Source organism: Chaetodon trifascialis, chromosome 16 (genome assembly GCF_039877785.1).
Source record: "Chaetodon trifascialis isolate fChaTrf1 chromosome 16, fChaTrf1.hap1, whole genome shotgun sequence".
Classification (NCBI taxonomy): domain Eukaryota; kingdom Metazoa; phylum Chordata; class Actinopteri; order Chaetodontiformes; family Chaetodontidae; genus Chaetodon; species Chaetodon trifascialis.
Window position 1 is genome coordinate 16868449 of NC_092071.1, and position 17368 is coordinate 16885816.

Consider the following 17368-nt stretch of genomic DNA (forward strand, 5'->3'; position numbering starts at 1 on the left):
AACTGGCTGCCACCATATATTCTCTCAGTTGCCAACCACTTCCTATTCTGCAACCACTAGCCTTAACACTGACCTTGCCTTGTCTGTGCCATTGAGAGGAGAGCGAGAGATACCATATCCTCAGCTTCCCCCCACTATGCTGCAGGGTAGAATTTTGCCTGTCTCATCAGTCTTCTGACTGCTGGAGTACACCTTGTTACTTCCTCCAGATTCTTACACGTTTCGCTTTCAGCTCATCAGTGCCCAGACTGGAAAACATTGCTCTTGGCTCAAAGAGAGGGTGAGCCTTGGCATATAGACCCAAGCTGTCAATGCAGATTAGGTTTATCAGATAAAGTTTATCTGCAAAATTTGAGCGCCCTTTGGTTGGCCAGCCTTATTCTGGGTCACAATTGATACGGTGACGCAGGCTCTGAGGAGGTCAAAATTGGCAGCTGCTGTTCTGAGCCGTAACCAGACTGCAGTGGTCTTCTCATGACATGAAACTCTGTGCATCAACATATGTTTGAGCTTGATGGTCCACAATAATGGGCATTAGATCAGGTGTTAATTGAGGCTGGAGATTGCTGGTTATTGTCATGTTTTTTAAAATCTCGTGTCAGGGAAAGGTTTCCTGTGAGGGCCATGGGGCGCTTGGCGAAATTGTTCTCTTATTTTGTGCTTGAGATTGATGTTGATGTTATCAGAGAAGAATGTCATTCAGAAGTCCAAAGAGAAGTCCCAGAAGGGCGTAGTGAATTATCAAGACTTGTCATTGCAGTCAGCTCAAGTATAAAGAAGAACATAGCTTTTGTGCATTCTTAACAATGGTGAGATTTCTCCTAAGAGGTCCTTGAAAAACATGGCATGCCAGTGAAATGCCGTTCCCTGGTGAAGAACAAAATCTCTCTGTGACTAGTCCACCGACTGTGACGTTTTAGGAAACACATTCATTTCTGTCCCACCACCACAAGAGGGCACTTTGAGCACATGTAATCGCAAGAGGAGCTGATGTCATTTGTGTTTATGTGTCTTTGTCTACGTGTGCATTCATGGAGGTGGCAAGTGACAAGACTTGTGTTCCTTTTGGGAGTGGCGAGGCTAAAATCACACCCAGGATCACCACCTACAGTGGCCGTCTGGCCTCTCTTGCTGACGGGAAAGACTGTATGACATACAGGCTGCTGTAAGGGGGACAGCTAAAATGCCGGGCTGCTTTCTGGACTCTGTTATTTCTGTATACAGTCTCAGAAAAGGGATTCAGTTTCAAACTAACTCGAACCTGTTAGCTTGGTGGTGAGCCAGATTTGTAAGCAGTGCTTCAAAAACAGAAGAAAATTGACTTTTTGCAGCAAAGGTACACACACACACACACACACACACACACACACACACACACACACACACACACACACACACTGTATGATGCATAAAGTAAAAACACACACTTGCCACTGGCATTAAGATAGTAATACATTATACGGTCTTTTTATATGCCAGGACTTTCTATATGCCATTGTCTGATGATGGTGATATATAAAGCTGAAGGGGAATTAAAGGGTACAAGGACACAAGAGGGCAGTGGGGTTGCCGGGTATGAAGAAGTACACTGAGGATGAGTCTTATTGAGTGTGGCTGAAAGAGAGAAGGCAGCTCACTCAAAACAAGCCCGGGTGGAGAGATGAAGGCATGGCAGCGGTAAATGATGCTAGCCTTCTACACCTTGTCAGTTATTAGGAGAAGCCAGAAGAGAAATCTGACATTACTTTGTGTTGTCTGCAGAGAAAATAATTGGCAAGCAGGCCAACTCACTGGTACCTACAGTGCTGCACTTGGAAGAGATCTTTTAAAGTTCTGCACCTAAAGTGAGGCGTGTGTGTGTGTGTGTGTGTGTGTGTGTGTGTGTGTGTGTGTGTGTGTGTGTGTGTGTGTGTCATTGGTTGAATGTATGAATTGATTCTGGGCATATATAGATACAAATACAATAGAAGTTGCACATGTCGCATTAACTATAAACTAATGTATTACTTTGGATGACTTGTTCGAATAAACTCAATGAAAATAATTATTTATTAACTGATAAGTGACTAAATGAAGATGCAAGTTGAAGGAGAAACTGAGGCTTGAGGGGGGAAATTACACCCAAGTTAACTTTCTTTTTATCTTGAACTGTACTTAGAAATAAACTGCTTCAACCACAAGTTTCTTTCTGCTGTGGCTTCTGCTTCGAGGCTATTAATACACACAATTCATTCAGCAGGTGTTTTCAGCATGTAGGCAGGCGTGCAGATAAAACCATCACTTATTTTTGCTCACTCTGTCTGACTCTTACTTCTTGTCTTTTTTAAAAGTGTTTTAATGTTCTGTGTGTTTTTATATTTGGAAATATATTTCTGTTTGTATTTCCATTCATTCGTTTTTTGGCTAGCTGTTCAGGTGTTATCCACGGCCCGACTTGCATTACACCAGGCTGTTATTCACAGTGTGGGTGGTGACAGTGACTCCATATTGCTCCTCTATGCTGTCCGTGGCTGAACCACAGGGTCACCTGTTCACCAGTCTCGCACCACCCTGTGCCACGCAGTGCAGGGAGGGAGCCCTGGTTTCTCGGTCACAGATGTTCCTGCATGTGCGATTCTCTCACTTCTCTTCAGGCCACCGATAAAGATCACAGTGAGAGCATGTGCTATTCTGGGCTCTGTTCCACAATGTATTTCTGCATCCAGCAGTTTTGTCACAGGTGTTCTTTTTTGAAAAAAGTCAGAAATATTTCAGAGCGCTTGCTCAACAAGTCACAGATAAGACGATGTTTGTTGTGGACATTTTCCAGGTGGGGTTAAGTGCAAAGCAAGTTCTGACTGGAATAAGTGCTACGTGCTTTGTGAACCTTCCTTCAATAAATAAATTAAAAACAAACCTATGCCTGCTAATTAAACAACTACCTCAGCCCTGTGAGGGTTGACACCTATGTCAAAGTCTCATGGGAGATGTTGTTGAATACTAATTTAAAAAAAAAAAGATGCTGTTTGTCTGACCTCCCCTGAGATGGAAAATGTGGTGTAAGAAAAAAAAAACAGTTGAGGCAAAATTCAAACAATCATCAAAAGGTGGAAATAACTCAGCACATTTTATTCCACATTACAGAGAGTGCTTCGCTGTCACCGCATTCTTCAGTTTATCAAATGCAACTCGCTGAGATGAATTTCCTACTACTTTGGCACCTTTTGATGCCATAGGCAAAGGTATTTTTAAAATGTCAAAAACTGTTGGCTGGCACATCACAGTTATTTACGCTTAATGCAATCAAGATTGGAATATCTTAACATTTCATGTGAATAAGCTGAGAATGTCTGTGCTTTGATGCTCTGCAGCAATATAATGGTGGGTTAGCATTCCTGGAACGTTCAATCACCATGCAGATCATTTTCACGAGCGTCACTGAATCATGAAGGACACTTAAGTCTGAGATGTGATCAAAATACAGAAGCGGTACTCGGCACTCAGAGTTTGTTAAAGATAGTGACGCAACGTTGTCCATTTGTTTTCCCCTTTGCTCCAGAGTCTTTGTCGTTCCCTGTTTTGTACTCATGACCAGCTCATTACGTACACCCCGTCCTCAGAAAATACTTCTCCTCTGGTGATACGGTTTGTTACACGAAACAAGCAGGCATTGCATCAAGGACATCTATTAAAAGAGTCAAAATAAGTAAATTAAAACTTTGAGTGTCATATCTTTTTGAAAGGCAATGCAGCAAAATTAAAAAAAAAAAAGAAAAACCCCAAAAAACATACGGCCAAGACAACATCAGTCAAATCCAGACAGAATAAAAGATACACAACAATTTGTAGGTCACACTGTGTGCTAGACAGCCTTGAACAGGGTAGACTGTAGTAGTAGATGAGCACCAGGCCATGTTCAGTTACATAATAAACTGGTACCTGAAGGTATAGTGCCACCATGTGCTTAGATTTATTCATTACAATGTTATTTTTCAGTGACAGTGCATTGGAGTGGAGGTTTGTAAAAAGTGTCATTAGAAAAGGTGTTTTTTGTGACCAACATCATAAAAGCAACATCATACCATACTCAGAGTAGCAGGAAGAGAACTTGTCACCATTGTGTTGTAAATGGCCTTTTGCTGAGAAAGCTGATAATATACAAACATAACAGTACCACGCCAGTCAACAGGCTCATGTGTGCGCTGTATTTGTGCTGTAAATTCAGATGCAGACTCAACACTGAGCTGTCAGTGTTTTTTCTTTGTCTTTCAGAGGACTTGTTGCAGAATGAGGGACAGAAGCCCCAGGCTGTGTAGGAGAGGGATCCAGGAGCAGGTAGCAAGAGCCGGGCCGGCGTTCCTGCCGCTGGGAACGGACTGATTCTGCCTCCTCACGCTCCTGGTGCGAAGAGTGGTTGTCTTTCTTGTTTGGATGGAGGCGCTCTCAGTTGTAAAGAATCGGTCTGTGGCCAGCGTCACGTCAGCCCTGATGGGTCTAATGAAGCTTGTGTCAGAAAGAGGGGATGTGTCGGTGGTGTGGAGAGAGTCAGTGGATGAGGCTTGCTTTGCGCCAGAGATGAGATAAGAATCAGTGTGGAGCATGCGCTCTGCAGCTGCCGGGCCAGCAGCTGCTGAAATTTCATTATTACTCAGGCGTGTGCTTTTGGGCGGCACAGTGGAGATGCTGATGGGTGTGGCTATGAAGGGGTGGTGCGGTGTGTTCCAGGTCTCTTTGGGGGGGTGTGGGGTGCTTAGCAGACCAGAAACAGACAGATACCACCACCCGGTGACACTGGTCTCTGGAGGCATGGAGCTCAGGTCCTGAGCGCTCGCTGCTAGGGGGGGCAGGTTGTAGGAGGCAAAGTGCCACCCTCCTGTCCTGCCAGGGCGCATCCCTCCACAGACAGGCTGGGTGTGGCAGGGGCATCCCAGGACACGGGCAGAGGTATGCTGGGTCCAGGAGACTAAGTAGCTGATTTCGGCATAAAGGTGACAGGCCCAAGGGTTGTCGCCCAGAGTGATGACTCTCAGGGATGTCGTCTTGTCCAACACTCCAACTGGCAGTGTGGAAAAGCGATTAGCATGCAGATAGAAGTAAGTTAGCCTGAGCAGCCGGTCCAGAGACCCTGGCAGCACCTTTACAAGCAAGTTGTGGGACAGGTCAATAGTCTCCAGGTTTGCAGGCATGTTGGTAGGCAAAGTCCAGAAGTGATTGTGGCTTAGGTTGAGAGTGCACAGATTGATCAGTGTATTATTGATGAAGATGGCCCTCTCCAGCTTGTTGTTGGACAGGTCAAGCATTCGCAGATTCCACTGGTACACTGTATCGTTCTTGTCCAGCAACTGGAGGCGATTGAAGGCGGCGTGGAGATGCCAGAGGGAACGAGGCAAGCCGGCCGGCAGGTGGCTCAGCCGGTTGTGAGACAAATCAAGGAAGCGGAGATGAGTGTATGCGGTGAGCTGGTCGCCCAGGTTGTGAAATCGGTTGTGGGACAGGTTGAGGGAGAGCAAGTTGTGCTGCAGGCCATCAGGCAGCTGTCTCAGACCCCTCCAGGAGCAGTCCACCTCCCTGTGGCTGCGGCTGCAGGAGCACATGGAGGGGCACACGGCCAGGACATGCAACCCCAGCAACAACACAAGCAGGAGTTCCAGAAGGGCCTCATGAGGGGGGGGCTTCAGCAGCACATGCCTACTAAAAGAAAGACAAGGAGACAAGAATGTTAGGGTTTGTCCCATGCCGCATCCCATTGAAGTTCAGGAGGCACGCTGTGAAAGCAGAAGTGATGCCCGCAGGCACAGGCAGCATGCACTTGCTATCTGCAGGAGAAGCATAATTCTGCGGAGGGCTGTGCTGAAGAAAACTTGTTTCATTGTTTCTTAAAGCTCCACCCTTTGCTAAAATCTCTCTTTCTCTTTTTCTCTCTGCTGTACACACACACACACACACACACACACACACACACACACATAGGCTGCTCAGTGTTTGCTGCGCATCACTGCATAGCTTGCAGATACACACATCCACAGAATATGCCAAAGTCACTCCCCCAGCCACAGGAGGAATGCTTTTTAGGATGCTGCTGAAGTGTCCTTATGAGAAATGCTCACACTGTATATATGCACCGTCAGTAGAGGGTTGAAATGTGTCCTTTTCTATAACTGATAAATATTTGACCTGATCTGTTGGATATTTCTAGTCTATTCAAGGGTATCATTCATCACAAAGGATGAGAAATCCCTGCAGTCATTTTCCCTGGCATCAGTTTACGTCTTCAGTCATCAGTGGTTGTCAGAGCAGTCAGCCCCATGCTCTCAGAGGAGGAGAACTAGCTCAATAGATGGGTTTTATTAATGACTCCACAGAGAACTCATGCATCAGCTGGTCCGACGGCAGGCAAAGACACAGCCAAGAGCTCTACACTGCAGTATATGTGAGCCGGGGTGTGGCAGAATGTGTGTGTAAAAAGAGTCTTTGAATTTGTCCATAACTCACCTTCTCATCTTATCATTCCAGTCACTTTTCTCTGCTCCTTTTTGCTGTCCAGCCTCTCTTCCCTCTCCTCTCCTGCTTTCAAGCTCGGGACCAGCTGCTGCTCTGCTGAAGGTGAATTTTTTTTTTTCTATGCCTGAATTCCCCTTATAGAATTTGACCCTTGCTCACTTGTCCAGTGCAGGTTTTTGAAGTTGTCCTCACTGCCTTGCAGTTTGGTCCTTTTGTCCTCCTTGCCTCTAATATGGGTCTTTTGGGTTAGCGTGATCAGGCACTGCAGGCTCTGGGCTTACTCTGTGCAGTGCAAGTGAGGGAGGGGTGGGGTGCTGGTTGGGGGAAGTATGGGGGGGGGGGGGGGGGGGAATGTGTGGGGGAGAAAATGGAGCGAATAATGGAGGGGTCCCTGCGTCCAAGGCTGCTACAAAGGAAACTCCTCAATCCCTTATCTGGCAGCTTTCAGGATTTACTTGTGCATTTAAAGCGACAACTATTGTTGTGGTTAGATTAATTGACTGATTGCAGTCCTGTTTGTCCTCAAAATAAATTAGACTGTTATCAGTTATCACCCAAATCAATATTATCCCCCTCTAAAGCATCCTTTTACAAAGTAAGACTGCTGTAATTGGTTGTTATTCTCCCAGTGTAAATTTAGACACAGCCACAGAAAACTTCCAGATGTATCACAGACGATGCCCGTCCACTGCAGCTCCCTACCTGCAATCAGCAACACAGGCAACTCTCCATTCTGCACTGCAATGCTGTACTTCTACCACGCATGATTACCTTGCATTGTAGCAGTGATACAGATGGTGATAGTGGTTTGAACTCTTGAAATATGGTAAATTCAGCTAAATAATACTGCATCACTGTAGATTCCAGATTTATTCAGCTGCAGCAGCTGAGAGTTTTTGGTCTTTTATATGTGGTTGGTGCTTGTCTGTGCTCAGTTGTACTGTAAACTAAACAAAATACCTTTTTTTCAATGCATTTGTTCCTCATCGACCTCTCCCTGTACTTGCCTGTCTTGCCTGCCTATAGTTCCACTAGCTCCCTGCGCTGAGATTGAAACTCATGTATCCTGTCATTGCCCCTTACAGTGAGCCTCAATGTCAGACCCTCACTTCTACTGTCAGTCACTATGCAACATGCCGGCAATTTGAGCCGTGTTAGCTGCAGAGAAAGAAAATCATCCAAAATCTGCCATATCCGAGTTTTGCCTTATTCCCTTTGAGTGCCTGATGTGCGATACGAAAATAAGCTCCTGCCTGAGAAATATTTGACATTCACTCTTGCGGAGGATGGCTGGATCCCATTTCCAAACTTACACATCACCCAGAGCTACGGCAGCTCACAGCGTTTCCATCTCCTTGCTATCAGAGTTGAGCTGGAGTTGAAGCAGAGGCTGCATTGAGAAGGGACAAACCGTTCAGACTTTTAATGAAAGGCTCACATCCATCATGACGTCACAAGTAAGTAGATGAACAAATATCTGCACAAGACGGCGGAAACAACCACATATTGGTTTTTTGAAAAGGTTTTTTGTGTGGCTTTGTCAGCCCTGGCCGAGGTGAAAAGGAGTATTCTTTCGGAGTTGAGCGGCACTGCCCGGACGAGGCACATTCTCTGCTTGCTAATCAAGCAGACCTCTCTTTGTCTCTCTCCCCCTCTCATGCACACATGTTACACAGCCACAGCTAAATAGGAAATGGATGCATAGTAATAAACTCAAGACTAAGGTAACAAGCTCTGTTTTATTCTTGTGGTTGTTGCATATATGTCATGCCCGTCATAAATGTATGTACATCTTACGTTTTACTTTATGAGTAAAGCATATAAGTCACAAGCTGACTCGCACAAAGGTGTGCATTAAAATATTAATACATTCTTATATTCAAAGCATATGAATGAGAAAGAAATGCTCAGTGCCTAGTTTGACAGATTCAGCGGCACATGCAGTTGTTCGACTTACTATAAAGGAAAAGCTGCAGAATGAAATGATCCTTTATTTACAGTCAAGATGTTTAAAGCTATATAAAAGTGAAAGCAGTTGCTCGTGAAACTTTGCCCTCACATGCACATTCACACACATGCACACGCACACGCACACACATACACACCACTACTCCACATCCGTTTCCTCTTTGCTCTCAGAGGTGGAGGCTGCTGTAGCGTCGGTAGGCTGGGAATTGGCGGCCTCCTCTTGTGGCTTTGAGGAGGATGAATTCTCAGCAGCTGACGCTTCCTCACTCTTGGCGGTGTCTCCCACCTCCTTCTTGTCCTCCTCTCCCATTTGTCTCTCCTTGTTTACCTTCCCTCCTTCCTCGGTGGCACCGTTGCCCATCTCCTGCTGTGTTTGACTGATGTCGCCCATTAACACGCTGGTCTCTTTGGGTTCCGTCTCTGGCTCACTTTTGTTCTTCTTGGCAGTTCCCGTCCAGTATTCAGTGCTGCTGATCAGTTCTGTGTTGCTGCTCAGCGCCTTGATGCGGCTGCTCAACTGGCACACCTTACATGCCAACAGCAAAGTAGAAAGCAGAAGAATAGTACAGACTATGATCAGTCCACCAACGACCATTAATATTGGAAGGAGTTCCTTCTTGTAAAACAAATCTTCTGGTGTGATAAACCATGGCTTAACTGAAGGTGAAGTGCGAGGACTATTGGAGAATCGGGTGACTGCTGTATGTGAGTCGCTGGCCTTAGGCTTGTCCTTGGAAGTACTGAGTAGAGCAGTGATGGGTGAAGTGGTTGAATTGTTTGAGTCATCTCGACTGGTATAATTCCCAGAACCAGCACTAGAAGATTCGCTGATAGTTTGAGCTCCACACAATAGTGCACCCAGAATTTCCATGCAGTACAAGAGGGAGAAGAGGTTGTTCATGTTGTTTTCTGAGAAGACATGGAATGGCAGTTTAGTTTGACTGTGGTTTGGAAAACAAACTCAATACTGTAGGGAGAATTAGGAAGAAGCTTACTATATAATCTAATCAGGAAGCCATCATCAAACCAAAATGGTATTGTGTTTGTGTTTCAACCCATTTCCAGTGGTGGAAAAATTAACTAAATACATTTACTCAAGTATTTCACTTCTGTACAGTTTTGAAGTACATGTACTTTATGCTACTTTCCATTACTTCTTCACCACATTTTGGAGACAAATATTGTACTTTTCACTGCAATCTGGCAGCATTTGTGACAAATAACTTTGCAGATTCAAATTATTCTTATAAAATATAATGAGCTATTACAATGTGATATGATATTAAAGAGAAAGCCAGCAGTGAATAAAGTAGTTACAATTATCCTGACCTTGACCAGCCGCACCATTAAAGTAATGCTTACGCATGAATGCATCCACATTTATAATCCAATACTATTACATACTCTCGGCAGATCACATATGCTTTACGTAATCTTTTCCCACAAAATTTGGGATTTTTTTTTCTTTAAATGCAGCCACACAGTATGAAAATAACCCTGCAAAGATGTAAAGATTTTGAGCATTTTGTCGCCTATGAGTTTTTTTTTACCCCTTTGAAAGTGTGGAGTAATATGAAAAGTATATTGGCCTGAAAGATCTTGCGTATGTGCTGAAGATCTGACATGCAATCCTTGGGAGCTTGCTACTGAACTGATCATCACAAACGATGCTTTTTCATTAGAATCAAATCCTAAAGAGAAAAAAAAATTGCTGACATGAGTCGATAAACAGATAATGTAATTATGATAGCTTTTTGCATTCAAAGGTTTTGAAGATTCTGGCTAACATACCAGATGATGCATGACCTCCACCTTTCCATTACTGCACATCCTTATGTCGGTGGAAACTAGCAGCTGCCCAAAAACTACAGCCTGGTTTAGAAAATGCTCAGCAATAATGTCCTGTAAGCTTATTTGAGTATTTTAGTTTTCTCTACATACATAAAAAATAACAATAAATACATGTTTAGCATTGTTTGAGGACATATTTGTGAAAGCAATTGTATGGTATATTCCTGAAAGTGATGTTAAAGTGATGTTTGCTGTATCTTTTCTTTAAAATAGTCAAAATCAGCAAAAAATATCACATTTTTATCATTTGGATTTAGAATGTAAGAACACTACAGACATTCATTTCAAATTAAAAGCATATATTGATACCATCTGTGACTTACATTGCAGGTGATCTTGATATAGTTCCAAGACGAATAAGACTGTGTGGAAAGCGGGATGAACGATGTGTAAAAGAACTGAGAGGCAATGACTGTAATCAATGGCATTCTCATCTAGTTGTCTTGTTCTTACTTCTCCATTTAGACTATAATAAGACAAGGAAGTGGTTTTGGTGTTCTGTTCAATGCTGATGTTGGTCACGCAGACATCTGTGCTGTGACAGACTATAAAAAGTCGGAGACATGCTAAATGATCACTGAGTTGCTCACTTCCAGTAAGATGCTATAGTTCTACCTCATTGATCATAAACGTTGATTTGCCTTTTCTTGCCTTCAGTTCAGCTTTGAATGCAATTTGGGCTTTAAATATGGTACGTGAACACTGCAGCCATCTGCATCTCCGACTGTAATAAATGTGGGTAAAACTACCATCTACAAAATTTGACAATACCCTCAATCCCACCCACAAGCTGCGTGACACCAAATATATAAACTGCATGGCTTTACATAAGCAGTAAAGAAGCAAGTTGCACTATTTATTTTTGGAAGTGGTATCGTCTGTAAGGCCTGTCACAGGCCTGTCTCTCTTTTTGGAAATGCTGATAAGCACTTGCATAGTATATAATAACTTTGTCTTCTTACTGCCACCCACAGATGCTTTAGGTGACATAGCTGGAATTAACATGCACACGTCTGTCTTCTTCAGTGTCACCTATGTATTTTTATACAAACCACAATTGCTGACATTTGACTCTAATTATAGTCATGTAGCAAAGTAGTAAAAGGTCTTCTGACACTTTGACACCTCTTGTCAAACATGGAACATGTTGCAGCACATAAAAGTATCATCAATTTCCACTTATAACAGGCATATTCATTTTATGAAGTTCCCCTTCTAGTTTCCAAACTGTATGTTGTGTTTTCCCTGTAATTTGTGGTCATTTCTGCAGTGTGTCTGCACCTGCACATGAAACTAACACATTTAGAGTGAAATGCTTCATTTGGCAGGTTGCCTCATTCCTGCAGATGGCATCAGCAACATGCAAGACAGGAGCTACCAAACTCAGGATTCATCATTTAACACACTCTATGCTCCAACAGCATCTGCTTTATAAGTTTGGAGGAGTGGAGTGTATGATATGTTGGTCAACCTGCTGTGCTCTAGACATCCATCAAATATCAGTTTATACAATCTCATAAACATGACCGTAAAGAGGAACTAATGGTAAAAGTGATAAGTAAAATGACAGAAATGTGTGAAACGATGAAAATGTTCAGACCTGTTAGAATTTTTCTGCTCTGATTTGTGCTGATAATATCGGACAGCATCTTGTTATTCAGGCAGAAAGAGGCAGGTGAGATTACAAGTGTACAAGACTCATAGAAATTATTGTGGCTCTAAGATACAACAAGTTGATATGCTGTTGGAATACACCACATGCAGTGGCCACAGATGCTGACTGATTGAATAGATAACTCAGGCTACTTATGTGTGTGAGGAAGTGAAAATAAAAGGAATGCAGATGATTTCATGTCAACACCCCACACCTTCCTTTGAGTAGTGGAAAGTCCCATTTGGGCAAGGCAAGTACACTTTTGCAGCACCTTTCAACAAGGGGATTCAAAGGGCTTTGCAAATTGTGAGAGAGGCATTAAAAACAGGTCACAATGCACTATAAAGATACACATAAAAAGACATATTATTGGATTTTAAAGGTTTAACACAAAATAAAATACAAGATAAAAATCAGCTCAAGTAAATAAAACACAGTGCGGCTACAGTGCAGTGCAAGTTATGAATGAATAGTCTCAAGTTTAATGGACAAACAGCCTAACAGAAAAAATTAGCCCCGAATTAAAAGAGCTGAAAGTTGGATCAGCTGCGATCGGCTGGCGACTGGTCCAGGGTGTACCCCGCCTCTCCCCCCGCGACCCCGAAAGGGATAATCGGCATAGAAAATGGATGGATGGATGGAGAATTGGATCAGATCTCAGATCAGTTTTCTGGGAGTTTGTGTTATATGTGTGGTGCATAAAAACTGAATGTCACAACCAGGAGGCCATTGTAAAGATCATAGAACTCGAGTGATGTGATCCACTCTCCTGAACTGTAGCTATAGCACTCTGAATCAGCTGTCTGATGTCAAAGATGGACACATTTTTCTAAGGCCTTTAATTCTTGATATATTCTTAAAATCCATCCATCCATTACCTATACCGCCTATCCCTTTCGGGGTTGCGGGGGGCTGGAGCCTATCCCAGCTACAATGGGCGAGAGGCGGGGTACACCCTGAACCGGTCGCCAGCCGATTGCAGGGCCACATGCAAAGACAGACAACCATTCACACTCACACTCACACCTACGGACAATTTAGAGTCACCAATTAACCTAATGAGCATGTTTTTGGTCTGTGGGAGGAAGCCGGAGTACCCGGAGAGAACCCACGCATGCACGGGAAGAACATGCAAACTTCACACAGAAAGGCCCCGCCTGACCCGGGGATCGAACCGGCAACCTTCTTGCTGTGAGGCACCCGCACTACCTGCTGCGCCACATTCTTAAAATGACAGCTGTAATTGCCTTAACATGGATATTAACATTTAGACTTCTGGTCTGGTTTGTGGTCTTAACCGTTAGTGGGCACTGACCTTTAATGGCTCTACTTTGGACCAAAAGACAATTATTTCTGTTTTATTTCTGCTTAATTGGAGGAAATTGATTTTTTCTACTATTAGTACTTGTATGAAATCATGGCCTGGTATTGTTATATAAATCTGTGTGTTATCTGCCTAATGATGATGACAGGATGTTTTGCTGTCCATAGTCTGCACTAGTAGGAGCATGTAGATGAGAGATGAAGAGGGCCAAGAATGGAGCTTTGAGGAACTCCACATGTCATTTTTGTATGCACTGATGTGCATGTAGTCCCTGTCTTTCAAGTGAGTTTCAAACCAGTTTAGCAATGTGCCAAACGGTCAAACACAGTTTTCCAGTCTGTCTAGTAATATGTTGTGGTTGACCACAGCAAATGCAGCACTCAGATCTAACAACACCAGGATTAAAACTTTTCCTTTATATGATTAAGTGGATGTCATTCAAGACTTTAATAAGAGCAGTCTTGGTGCTCTCAGCCTTTTTATGACCCTTATTGTGTCACATGCTCAGTCAGTCCATAGTTATCCAATTCTTAGTGCTGCTGTCCTGGAGGTTGTCAAATAGAATCCTAAAATCACCATCAGTAAGTACACAGTCAAAGTCAATGTTAAGCAAAGTCATCAAAAAGGTTTGCACTGTACTTAAGTGGCCTGTGGTTAAAGAAGGCAGCTCAACATGAGGAGGAGTTCAGCTGAGGGGCAGCATATTCAAAACAAGTAAATTTCCCACAAGACATCTGCTTGCTCTGGATAGAATCGTTAAACAAAATGGCTACCACATCTCCTTAAATGCACTATCGCTTTGCTCAGGAAACTAGAGCTGGGAGGGGTTGACTCAATAAGAGCAGCTGCACTGTTATCTCAGTCTAGCCAAGTGTCAATTAAAAACATGAGATCAAGATTGTGCGTAATAATTAAACCATTAATTAAAAGTGATTTGCCTGCCAAAGACCTGAAGTTTAATAAAGCTACATTTAGTGTGATGAAGGTAAAAAGGGCTGAGGACGGGCTGCAGATGACAAGCAATTGATATCAAATTTGATAGATTTGCATCATAACAGGAAACAGGAAGATGAAGTAAGACCTTGCTGCTGGGTGTTGTTGGGTAGGAGGCAGTAGGTCCATGCCCAGTAGGAGAAAGGTGAGGCATGTTGGGGGCAGTAAAAATGGGGCAGGGACCTTATCTTTCCTGAGCATCTTCTCTGCTGTCTGCTTTGATGCCAGGCAGATTTGCTTGGTGCTGATTTGAACGGCAGTGAGTGGCAGTAGTGGCATCCATTAACATTACATCCAGCTCCTTAATCTGCGATCTTAATTTGCTAGAGATACCCTACGAAGGGAGGTCGGGGGAGAATGATGAGGCAAACTTTTGGGTGACCTTGCTGCCGGTCTTATCAGTCTCGGCAGGAGAGAGCTGCTTTCTCTTTTTGTCGTCTTCGTTATCAGCAAGGTCGGTGTTACAGAATGTGCCTGGTTGGGGTGGAGGCAGGTGATGTGGCAGTGATGGGGAGGTGAGTCCAATGCCAGAGTTGACCAGCGCTTCTATTTTATCAGTGAATTTAAAAAGGGGCGAGGCAGGGGGAGAGGGGAGAGTGAAGGGAGGAGGAATTAGGAGACTGATCCATGATCCATCAACCCGCTGTACTTGATGTTTTGTCTTTGTGGTGCCAATGCTGCTGTGTGTCAGTGTGCATCACATTGCACCAAAAATGGTCCAGATTTGCTTGGGTTTTGGTGGAGGTCATGTGCTTTTCAATGATGCCTACATGGGCATAGCAGATTTAAATTATCAATGCAGTGGACCCCTTTTGGACTGCAGGTTTTGCTCAGTCGTGTGTAGAGTCCCAAGAGCCTGCTGAACTGCACTGAATCCATAAAGTTTGCCCTTTGTAAGAGTACTTTGTCTTGTCACTTATCTTGAGTTTTAGCACCCAGATAATTCCAGCAGCTAGAAGTCCCATTCACAACACTGGTTTCATTCCAGTGAGCCATGGGAAAGTTATGGTGTCATCTAGAGATAGCCAATTAATTCTCATCGAGTTGAATTCTGATGAACTAACTCACTGGCTGAGTGTCGTGGAGTTCAGAGCACTCCTCCAGTGTGGATATCCCTGTCTTGAGTATGGCAATCATGTCTATCTTTTTTATGACAGTCTGTGCACTTCATCGATTCTGATGAGCACAGAGACATAGTGCAGTCCACAATACTGTCAGTGGTCCACTGAGTTACTGTTTGGGTTGTGTTCACATGGTGTGTAGCAGAAGGCATGTTCAAAGTAGATAATTGCAACCCACACTTAATAAACGATCCTCCCAGTGGCTTAGATTTTACAGCAAACCTCCCTCAATGTGTTACCGTTTGTGATGAGTATGAAAAAGGAGTTTGTTGTGATGTTTCAGTGAATTTGAGGTTTGCTGCAATTATATATAATATGTGTGATTTCATCATAAACATATGGTTTTGCACGTATCAATCATCAGGTCATCAGGAGTTTTTTGGTAATGGCATGTAAAATAGCAAACAAACAAATGTCTTATTGTCATTTGCTTTGATTGCCACATGGGGAAGAAAGGACATTCTGTGTCTGGTCTCCCAGTGAAGGAAACAGTTTCCTCTCACCACATGCTGGTCATGTGATCCAGTACCAGTTGGAGTCAAAGACCTTTTGGTAACGGCGCTTTGACAGCCAGGATACAAGGTCTTTTCTTTGCTTTTGATTTGATACCAGTGTACAGAAATCCATCCATTATTCTTATTGCTAAAAGCCACACTTCAGACGTATCCTTACTGGTTACAGGTTTCAAGGACTGAACACAAGCCGTATTTATCACTGACAGCTCCCAAAACAGTCCATACTATTCTGCTACACATTACAATTATGGATAAGGGGTAGTAGCTAATTTTGTCAGAAGAGGATTCAATTGTTCTAGATGACAGAAAGATGACTCCTTCACTCCTGAATAAAATCACATCACAAAAGGTTCTGACCAAACTTCATGTAAAATGTGCACAACTATAATATCAATAACATTCTGAGCACCATGGTTCAGAATAGAAAGACTGAAGCAGACTGCTACTACTTTCTGTTGGGTCTTCATGCCACCTAGAGGCAAACTGAGGATTTTGCATATTATGCAGTTGCTGCAGGCAAATATAGTGCATAACCTTTTACTCAGATGTTTCTTTCTTTCAGTTTTTCTGCTTGCAGGCTAAACTCAAGCAAGACCATTAGGGACATGAAACCAGGCTCTTACTTCTTCTTCCTACACATTCCAGACTGGTGTCTTTTAATTTCCCCAAGACAAAAAACATCCTATTTTCACTCATCTACCCACTATGCTTATGATCTAACTACAAACGGGTGACAAAGGAAAAATAAACATTTGTGTGTTAGTAAGGCGTTAGATCATCACTTGCCGCCAGATCAGCTTCAAAGCGCTCTGGCATTGATTCTACAAGTCTCTAAGGGATGGAACACCATTCCTCCAAAAGATATCCCCTTATTTGGCATGTTGATGATGGTGGTGGAGAGTGCTGTCTAACACATCGGTCCAGAATCTACCATAGGAGATCAATTGAGTTGAGATCAGGTGACTGTGAAGGCCACAGCATATGATTTACATCATTTTCATATTAAACCATTCATGCCTGCCCTATGCATGGGAGAACTGTCATACGTTAAAGGTGATCATTCAACAACTTTGTGTTGATTTGCAGTGACCCTTCCCTCTAAGAGGACAGGTGGACACAAACCATGCCAGCAAAAAGCCCCCCAGAGCACAACAAAGCCACCAGATCCCCTCGCTGTGGGGGTCAAGCACTCAGGCCTGCACATGCACTCGCTCGCTTGTGGAGAATATGGTGAAGGATGACTCATCTGACCATATCACTTTTTCCACATCTCTGTGCCTGTGAGCTTCCAAACGTGCATTCATCTTTGTAATGAGGGCTTTATCCAGTGCTGCCCTACTATAATACCACTCTCTGTGTAATTGTTGGCTGCCTGATCCTGCTGACTCGGTCTGATCATGTCCTGCACCTCAGTCACCTGAGGAGGACCTGCTTTTTCCTTACATATCCCACAACAATTGTG

The 17368-nt window shown here is 43.5% G+C and overlaps 2 protein-coding genes across 3 annotated transcripts in view; both read right to left on the reverse strand.

Annotated features, from left to right (window-relative positions):
* LOC139344427 (uncharacterized) overlaps positions 1–9071 on the reverse strand; it is a 243085-nt gene extending 234014 nt beyond the window's left edge. Inside the window, exon 1 of the mRNA XM_070982596.1 lies at positions 8562–9071. Within this exon, the coding sequence (XP_070838697.1) occupies positions 8588–9043 (456 nt within the window). The 5' untranslated portion in view covers positions 9044–9071 and the 3' untranslated portion in view covers positions 8562–8587. The remainder of the gene's footprint in view (positions 1–8561) is intronic.
* On the reverse strand, positions 3088–6764 carry LOC139344790 (oligodendrocyte-myelin glycoprotein-like). Of its 2 annotated transcripts, none has more exons than XM_070983171.1 (2): positions 6472–6764; positions 3088–5670 (listed from the first exon to the last, which is right to left on the reverse strand). In XM_070983171.1, the coding sequence occupies exons 1-2, from the start codon at positions 6477–6479 to the stop codon at positions 4248–4250; spliced, it is 1431 nt and encodes a 476-aa protein (XP_070839272.1). In that variant the 5' UTR covers positions 6480–6764; the 3' UTR covers positions 3088–4247. The 2 variants fall into 2 exon arrangements, with proteins under 2 accessions (XP_070839272.1, XP_070839273.1); XM_070983172.1 differs by having other exon boundaries at positions 3088–5667; positions 6472–6750.
* Positions 9072–17368: the final 8297 nt, after the last annotated feature.